The sequence below is a fragment of the Astatotilapia calliptera genome, chromosome 15 (genome assembly GCF_900246225.1).
Source record: "Astatotilapia calliptera chromosome 15, fAstCal1.2, whole genome shotgun sequence".
Lineage (NCBI taxonomy): Eukaryota > Metazoa > Chordata > Actinopteri > Cichliformes > Cichlidae > Astatotilapia > Astatotilapia calliptera.
This window is the reverse complement of record NC_039316.1, coordinates 36,870,001-36,879,162: the sequence shown is the minus strand read 5'-3', so window position 1 is coordinate 36,879,162 and position 9,162 is coordinate 36,870,001. Positions and strand designations below refer to the sequence as shown.

The window sequence follows — 9,162 nt, the reverse complement described above, 5'->3', positions numbered from 1 at the left end:
ATATAAAGTAAAACATGACGACCTGTCCTGTACCCTTAATGGTGAGTGTTGACACCGCAGTACATATCGATAAAGATGTGGTTTGATGACCATTGGAACAGTTACCAGGTTTTTCCAAGGGTAGCTGCATAGGCAGAGACCATCCTCACTCATTTCTGATGCACATTCAGTTATTTTGTTCTATACGCAGCCTAAAACAGTCAGACACCCACAAGTTCAGGGAAAAAAAGCTTCAAGGGTTACTCTTTGTTTCAAGAGTTTAAGAATTAAATTACTTTTGACAAACAAGCACTTGCACCTGAGGTGGGAGGGGCTTATAAAGAATATGTGCAGGAGGAAGGCTTTATCTACAAATATAAATTGTGGCACCCCCACCCTCTGTACAGTTCTAACTACTGCAAAGTAAGTGGTTGAGAGAAATAAAATATATTACTGGCTGGCTCATGACTTCTCCACACCACTGCATGCATGCCTCTAATTTAGTACTTTTCTTTCACACACACACACAATGCACTGAGCTGTTTAATTCTCAGGCAAAGTCTCTGTACATGGCAACAGTAAGCATGTATAGTTTATCCCTCAGGTTTCAGTGGAAAGAAACTCCATGAATGTAGAGATTAGGACTGAACCATAACGTGACAACACCTGAGTGAAGGTTAACAGTTGCCAGGCACCCAGAACATAACCACAGAATAAATCCCATCGTAGCAATTATTTTTCAAAATAAGGACCCTTGTGGCGCAACTTGACAGTTTACCCCAATTTTATTTGTGTCCTTTGGAAATTCTATTGCAGACAACATATTTCATTGTCACAACACATTTCAATCTACAATGTACAATAATAAAGGGTTGTAAATAGGTCAGTAGAGATGAAACAGCTGGGTGTGTTACACAGTTAAAGCAAAACGGTTCGTTTGGAAAAAATAAAACGGTGAGTGGCAAACAACGAGCAGTGTGAATGAGGACAAAGTCCTGACCAGTAAAATATTTACAGATGCTGCGTTTTTAGAGGAAAACGCTGCGTATTCTACTGTCAGAAAGACAAACAAACTCCAATGACAAAATCTTTAAAAAGTACAGCAATGACAATTTAAAACCAGGTTTCATGTTCTTCATATTTTAGTAATTGTTTCTTATATCTTTACAAAAGTTCTGCCTCCCCCTCCCCTCCGTACACCCCACTGCCCACCCTCCTTTGCAGTGTTTCTACAGTTAAGACAAAATCTGTTTAACTTGGAGCGATCAGGCACAGACATATCGTGGCCTATATTAAAAATATAAAAAGGACAGTGAAAAGACGATGCTATCTGGTTTGGACGTTTTTAGTCGCTCATCTCCATGTCTTCCTGGTGGTGATCATCTCCATTCAGTTTGGACTTTTTGGGGATTTGACCCTCAGATCTCTCCATCTCCTCCTGGCTTTTCGGGGACGAGATTGAGTCAGAGTCGCTCTTCCTCTCGTCCTCCTCCTCCTCTCCTTTTTCGCTGTCATAACCCTGCTCCTCCTCATCGTAGTCCCGAGTCACCTGTGCCGCATTTAATCACGTTAATGACGAGTAGAGTAATGCATCCAGCCACCTGTCTCTAAACAGTGCCTGCTCTACATACCTTAACATCTCCTTTCTCGCTGTCGGACTTGCGGTCCCGATCTCGTTCTTTGTCTTTGCTCTTTTTTTTCTTACTGTTGGAGCGTTCGCGTTCGTCTCTGCTGCGGTCCCTGTCCTCCCTTCTGTCTCGGTCCCTTTCCTTCTCACGGTCCTTGTCCTTCTTTTTTTCTTTCTTGTGGCTGTAAAGAGAACAAAAATATTTTTAAACTGGCACTCAAAATTAAATAAACTTCATTGTACATCAGATGGAGAAAGCTCACCGTCTGGGGGACGGAGACCTGGAGACCCTTCTCTTAGGGGAGCGAGAAGCACTGCGACTTCGCCTGTGTCTCCTGAGACACACAAAGGAGTAAAAATAAGTAACATTCATAAAAACATCCTCATCATTTATTCAGGACTTACTTGATTTTCTGCTGTCTATAGAAGAGTTAGAGCTTCTGGTCTTTCACACTGTAAATTGGCTCACCTGCATTTCATCATATTATCACACCGTATTCAAGACTACTCACCGATTAATGCTCCGAGACCTCCTGGCGCTGCTGTAGCTTTTGGGGGGAGTCTTGGATCTTTTCTTGGACTTCTCCTCCTTCCTCCTGTCTCTGTACGAGATGAAAGCAAACAAAAACATTACCAAACATTTTCATGCCTGAAAAGTCTCAAAACCTGGAGCTGCCCACTGCCAACGTTAAAAACTAAAGCTCAAAAATATTTTTGACAAATTTCAATTTTGAAATGATCAACCTCTGGTCTCCAAGCACACTTTGAATGAAATGAAACACAGGAGCCATTTTGCTCCTCAGGATAACAGCTGACCTAGATCTACTGCGACGGCTTCGATCCCGGGAGTAGGACCTCCTCTTCCGTGGGCTCTTGGACCTCCTCCTGCTCCTTGAATGAGACCTACGCCGAGATCTGCTCTTCGAACGTCTGCTCAAAATAAGCAGCAGCACATTTACAAACAATTAATATTCAAAAATATACTAATTATGAAACTAAAAAGGCTTCACCCGACATTGCCGTAGACGCATCTTTACCTGTGTCTTGAACGAGATCTGGTTCGTCTACGCCGTGAACGCGAACGGGAGCGGGAATGTTTGCGCTTGTCATCTTTCTTACCTGCAACAGTAAAGACAAAGTTATACATGTATTATACATTTACTTACTGCTCTCTAAACATCAATAAACAGGTAAACTGAGAAGTAATTTCCGATAACACGTAATCTATATGAAGCAAGTATTTCTGGTACAGTTATATTTGAAGCGTGCTTTGAAACCGTGCTCACTTCCTGGTTCAATAGCTGCAGAAATAAGAGACTGGGCCTCTCGGACTCTCTTCATGGCCTCTTCAATCTCCTTATTCGATGCATCAGCCTTCAGCCCTGGACTCAAGTTCAATCCAGCTGCAAGGTTCAATCTGCAAATGGCATCAATTATTTAGACACTGCTCAAATAAATATGTATGCTGACTGGACTGCACAACCCGTCTGTGTCTGCACTTTTCTTACTTGGGATCCATGGATTGCATGAGCTTCAGGAAATCTGCGGAAAGAGCCTGGAAAGAAAGGAAGACAAGGATATTACTATGATTTTAAGAACTAAGAACTTTTTTCTTGAACTTAAACGGCGCTATGAAGGTAACTGATCCTCACCTGGGGGTTCATGTTCGGTCCGGGCATTCCCATAGCAGCCATCTGCTCAATGCTAGGAGCTCCAAGACCGCCAAATGGTGTCGCTCCCATCTGAAATGTGGAGCATAGACACTAGAATATATTGTAGAGGTAAAAAGCATAGCACGCTTTATTTATGTAACGTTTTGGAGGGGGGATTTTTTTTTAATAGGATACTTTCAGATGTACTGTTTTTGTTATTTTCAGATAATTGTGCTTTAGAAAGAAGAGGGGTGCTTGCAAATGGGCCTAAGGCTTTGTGACGGATCAGAGAAAAGTGTGTTCAGCAGGCTCCAAGCACCTGCTAGTCAAAATCTGTGGTCCAGTAGCTAAATCTGATCAAATAGTAGCATTGCTAACTCTGAACCACCAGCAGCTTGCTTAGTTTGAATGAATTACTGTGCTTTTAGACATAAATGTTACCAAATATCCCCACCAAGACGAAAAAAAGCCTGCTGTGTGTTTGTTTATTGCAATAAGGGAGATTCATGCCCTTTTCCAAGTTAAATTTTGATTGATGGCTGCAGAGAAGGTAGGAGCAGTTTTAGAAAATCATCAACATCTAAAATATCTTTTTCCCCTGATCAAATAACAGTTAAATATTATTGTATGATATGTTATGTGAAAATGTAAAAACTCACAGATGCCAGAGGATTCGGTGTCGGAAGAAGGCCTCCACCGGGCATCATTCCTGCCACAGCATTGGCTGGAGCCAACAGCGACATAGCTTTAGATTCATCGGGAATGACTCCTGGAGGAAAAACCAAGAACATCTCAGTACATCTTCAAAGACGACGTCGACAACACTCAGACAAGACTTGCAGACAAGCCACCTCAGTCTAACTACACTGTAGTAAAAGAATGAAAAACAAAAATCCACTTTTTTGTCTTGTCTGTAAATCTTGATCCCTGACTTTTGTTGTTGTTGTTGTTGTTGTTGCTGTTTTGCTTTGTTGTGAATATGATTGTAGGATTAGCAGCTATAAGTTTCAAAGTCACAATACACACTGTGGTCAACACTGCCAAGATTTTATCACCTGTACTTGTTTTTTAAGTCATGAACCAAACGTAAGCAAGCACAGCCAGTTGTCCCGTGGGATGTGCTCTCAACTTTCATTAGATGTTTTATGAACAAGCGACTCGCGCCGGCTGCTTCGCTATAAAGCACACAAAAACATTGAGATACAGAAAACAAAGTTCATGATTTGGGTGTAGACACAAGGGTACATTTCAACATCACTTACCATTACCAATACAAAAAACAGAAAAGGCTTACTCATTTGACCTTTTCTAGCCTTTTTCTGGTGGGTTCTCTCTCTTTTTGTTTTTTTTATACAACCCCACCACAAAAAACACTTAACAACCAGGTAAAGTACTGCTAATCAAATACAGTACTGACAGGTTTTAGCCAACAGTATGTCACAAAAAATATAGTAAATAAACAATAATCTACACTGAACAATTACAGGCTATTGGCAGCAAAGGTAGTGATAAGAAAAATATTCCCAAAGCTGAAGAGAACCAAACGGTAAAAATGACAGAAAAAAAAATCTCATGAGATGATCATCCATGGCTGTGCAATCTGAAAACAGGCTATTTTTTAATCTGACATGTTTCTTTACATTATGAAGGGAGGAGAGAGGGAGGGAGGGAGAGAGGGAGAGAGAGAGAGAGAGAGGGGGGAGACATGCACCCACGCACACCCACGCACACAACAGAAAGGACACTTGAGAAACAGGATAAGGCTGCAGAAGACAAAACTGTTGGTGGCATTTTCAGCGGGGCCTGGTAAATAGGGCTGGCTGAACCAGGAAAAAGAACTGTAAAACACAACAACAAAAGAAACACCACTGTTAAACTTGAGATTCACTCAACTCGTTCAGAGTCATGTTTGGAGAGGGTCAATTAAAAAAATTAAGTTAATAAAAATGCATTTTTACGGCAACATCAAGAGGCTTAAAACCATAATTATCTCTTGTGTTAGTGAAAGTTTTGGAATGCAAATTTACAGTAATACAGTAATTTATAGTAATAACAGTAATACAAGGCTTTGGAAAATAAAGCAAGTAAATGCCGAGGGCAGTTTCTGTGCTTATTATGACCAAAAGCCAAATCAGAATTAACTGCCACAACACCCGCTGGCCAAAACTCAGATGATGGCAAACACCTTCAAAAATCTAGTCTAGCATGCACAGCTGATTAGTTCTTCTATTTGGCATGCTTTGTGCTGGTGTAGGGATGTCCCGAACATTTTCTCTTCTTTTATTGGTTTAAAGTCTGATTAGTGTTAACAAAAGGAAACAGACCCAAATTTTGATCCAGTATTCATATTTTCCCTCTAATGTAGCTGTGTGATACGTTTCCAGCTAAAGAAATTTACATTAAAAAAAAGAAAAAAAAAGTCAGTTCAGTTTGGAGACTTGTGTGCGTGTTTGAAGGGGATGGATTCAACATCCACACAGGTGTTTTCTCTTATTAGGCTGATCAGACCAGTTTTCAGGAGCTTCACCCTGACTCTTTTCCTGGTTTTCTTGCACCTACTGGACTAGAGTTTGCGATCCAACCATCACAGCCCAACCCAAGCCGATCCTAAAAACATGATCAAATCAACCAATAACCGAAACACCTATGTGTATGTGCAGAGCATTTACTGCTATGTCACTGTGGATCTGATGGCTTTCACAGTATCTAAGACAACATTAAAACACATTGCTGCCGAATTTCAATTCGCAGAAGGTTAAAATATAAACAGAGGATCAGAAATGGTTCCGATATGTTTGGATTGCCTTGACACTATTCTACTTGCTCGGGGTATCCCTTGTTTGGTGAATGCCTACTACATGACACACATTGTATCTGAGAATATAAAAAATCCTTTCAACATGTGAGGACATTAGAGTTCCCTGCACCCTCCCAAATCCCCTAATTTGATTAAGCAGTTGTGAGGCTATTTTTTTCTTTTTTCAAAAAAGATGCCTTGAACAGAGAGAAAAAAAAGTTAATATTTTACTGCAGAACAAGAGAGAGAAGGGGCTTGCGATTGGTGCCATTATTTTTTCTAATCTCCTGATGGCATCAGAGGACCACTTTCAGCCAGCAAGGAAGGGGCTCTCTGCAAATGACTTGTCCACTATGAAAACCACAACACAAATAACAGAGAGAGAAGTTTACAGCTAGATTGTAAGACACAGACACAAATGTACATTTCCCTTTTACATACCTAGAAATGCCAAGCACTGAAAAGCTTAGCTGCTTTCTCATGGCAGTAGGAAAAACAGAAACCTCAATGTCTCTAGTGTTTGCAAGTCTAACAAATACACCTACGCATTATGACGTACGTTCAGAGATGACCACAGCCAAAGGAATAAAACAGATACCCACCTTCAGCGAAAGGGACCACGATCAAGGCTCTGTCCACGAAGACTGTGTTCGTCAGGTGTTGGGAAACTCCCACGGACTCAGCCTCAAGGAATTTTACAAAACAGACACGTGAAGTCACAGGCAAGGGAGAGTCACTGGAAGAAAATACAGATAGGTTGTGCAAAGAATACAAACAAGGGGAGACAACATGCCTTCTTCATACTCAGTCTGTGTCCACAGGGACAAGAAAGCACAGGAGTGACTCTTGTTCCCTGCATCCTCTGCATAGTACAACACAGTATCATCCAGAGGTGACACACAACCTTTTTCTTCAGCCATTTCTGATCCTGTTGCACTCCTTAGCACCACAGTATGAGGATAAAACTCAATACTGGTATAAAACTGGCGGCGATCAAACTTTCAAACAGTTACTAAATTGTTACAACTACATCTACCCGGAAAATCACCACCTTGATTATTTCATACCTGTCCAGTAGCCACGTGTAATTCAACAGAGAAAACACAACACAGAGAGAATTAAGGTAAGAAAACACTGTGCAGTGTGTACTGTAGTTCATTATTGTCCACTGTGGATCTAAACAAAGCATGCACCTAAGGAAATATTCCAATTTAGCTCAACCAGGCGTGTAACCAAATGTCCCACTGCTCATTAAGAGTCATAATTAGTTGTTCTTTTGCACTGTCGCTGGTTTAGGATGCTAATCAACAGCTCATTTTATACGAAAAGCTGCCACATAAGTCCCACTTGAAATCAAAATAATTAGGAGCAACTCTGGTGATTATTAAAATTAAGCCATTCATGCTTATTTCTCCCGTGTATATTTTTATGACTTTGTTTTCTGACGGAGAGATTACAGATAACTCGATAAACAGGATGTATAGCTGCCTACCGTGTATGTGTTAGATAACAGGCTTACACAAACGATTACCAATTTTTTGATAGCTTAATCGACAAATGTGATAATCGGCAGATGCGTATGGATGAAGAATTGAAGTATTGTTAAATACATGCATATCTAATTTGAAAGAAGCAAGCGTTGCCACGTTCAATAAAGACGCGGGAGCATTAGCACTACCGTGCAGCGAGGCCTGCTCGATGCTGTAGGCCTCAGCAAGAGCCCCGCGTGAGCCGCCATAGATAGTGGAGGATAATTTACCAGTTCATAATTCACAATACTCACTCGGGCGGGAACAGTTTGAGCTCCTCTATGGTTCCGAGGAATCCAAACAGAGTCCTCATTTGTTCGGACGTCGTACTCGGTGAAACGTTTGTCACCTGGATTACGTGCGTGTTGGAATTCATTTTCGCGAGTGCTATAGTCGAGCTAGCTATATGCTAGCAGCGTCCCCGAATCTTAAACAGAAAAGACAAAAACCGTAAACGTTCACAACTACAAAAACATCAGGCGACCACAAAAGCTAGCATCTTCCCCAAAGATAGATGGTGGCTGTTTTTTTTTTGTTTTGTTTTTGGGGGGTTTTTTTTTCCTCCGGACAGCCCTACAATAGTGAGCACAGAACAACAATGCCACTGCCCAAACTGTCGTGAGGTTGCTTTGGATACTTCAGGTACTGTTTGTAGAATCGTACTTAAGAATTTTTCCTCCATATACAGTCGTCACAGGGTCAAAAATATATGCCGTACGTTTGATCTTTTCAAGAGATGGAGTAAAATTATATTGATCATAGTGGACTGCACTGTGTTACTAATAAAATCCTGGCACTTTGGTTTTGAAGGTGGAATCTAAGGTAGTGCACACAAATGTATTGATGCCTATCTCGAAATTAAACATTTTGAGGTAATTCTCAAAGTCTGTTGTGCTTTAATGTGATATATAAATAAACTTGACTAATGTTCTGTAAAATAAACGAAATAGTGTTTCATAAAGCTGAAACGAGAAATGCACTGGAGAGTAAATAGCTCTATTTTTTCCTACACCACATAAAGGCAACACGAGTCGGAATACGGCTGAAACCAGGTGGGTGTGTTTAAGGTTGTGTCACATGATTCTGTTGCTAGGCTGTTAGCTGGTGGCTTCTCCATCTGATGTTAGTGCAGTCTATTACCTCCTTACCCTAAACTATGCTATTATACACAAATCGTTTTCAGGCGACAGCGATTTGCGCATATACAGCGAAAATTTTAACAAGCAAACCCTGATTAATTCTCTTGATGTGTGTGCTGGAAAATCATCGCTGTAGTGGCTACTCAACGACCCACATCTAGGCACGTTGCTGGCTAGCTTAGCACCCGTTTTAGGCGGGATGTCAACAGGTTTCCGTAGTGTTAGTCTTAGTTTTAGCTTTCAAAACGTGAGGAGGCAATTTAGTAAATGAGACAGAAGCTGCCACTTAAACCGAGGAGATCTCAGGACAGCTTACTCCCTGGATAAGCTGATATGGTTGAACCACAGAGATCAAGAACATGAGACAGGCAAGTGGATGCACTTCTGTGTTTTATTTTGTATCATTGGAGTTAGAGTTGGTGTTTACATTGAATATAAT

The 9,162-nt window shown here is 41.0% G+C and overlaps 1 protein-coding gene across 3 annotated transcripts; it reads right to left on the bottom strand.

The window, feature by feature from the left end:
• Window positions 1-745: 745 nt before the first annotated feature.
• Window positions 746-8,230, bottom strand: LOC113006722 (serine/arginine-rich splicing factor 11). Of its 3 annotated transcripts, XM_026142856.1 has the most exons (12): window positions 7,839-8,230; window positions 6,658-6,791; window positions 3,918-4,027; window positions 3,259-3,348; window positions 3,115-3,161; window positions 2,893-3,023; window positions 2,644-2,725; window positions 2,423-2,536; window positions 2,119-2,208; window positions 1,870-1,941; window positions 1,611-1,788; window positions 746-1,528 (listed from the first exon to the last, which is right to left on the bottom strand). In XM_026142856.1, the coding sequence occupies exons 1-12, from the start codon at window positions 7,958-7,960 to the stop codon at window positions 1,325-1,327; spliced, it is 1,374 nt and encodes a 457-aa protein (XP_025998641.1). In that variant the 5' UTR covers window positions 7,961-8,230; the 3' UTR covers window positions 746-1,324. The 3 variants fall into 3 exon arrangements, with proteins under 3 accessions (XP_025998641.1, XP_025998643.1, XP_025998642.1); XM_026142858.1 differs by lacking the exon at window positions 7,839-8,230 and having other exon boundaries at window positions 4,314-6,725; XM_026142857.1 differs by lacking the exon at window positions 7,839-8,230 and having other exon boundaries at window positions 3,918-4,433; window positions 6,658-6,721.
• Window positions 8,231-9,162: the final 932 nt, after the last annotated feature.

Coding starts and splice junctions, on each gene's coding strand:
- LOC113006722 (XM_026142856.1), bottom strand. CDS start 7,960: ATGAATTCCAACACGCACGTAATCCAGGTGACAAACGTTTCACCGAGT. Junction 1,942..2,118: donor AGGTCTCGGAGCATTAATCG/GTGAGTAGTCTT, acceptor TGTGTGTCTCAG/GAGACACAGGCGAAGTCGCA. Junction 1,789..1,869: donor AGGTCTCCGTCCCCCAGACG/GTGAGCTTTCTC, acceptor TTCTCTTTACAG/CCACAAGAAAGAAAAAAAGA.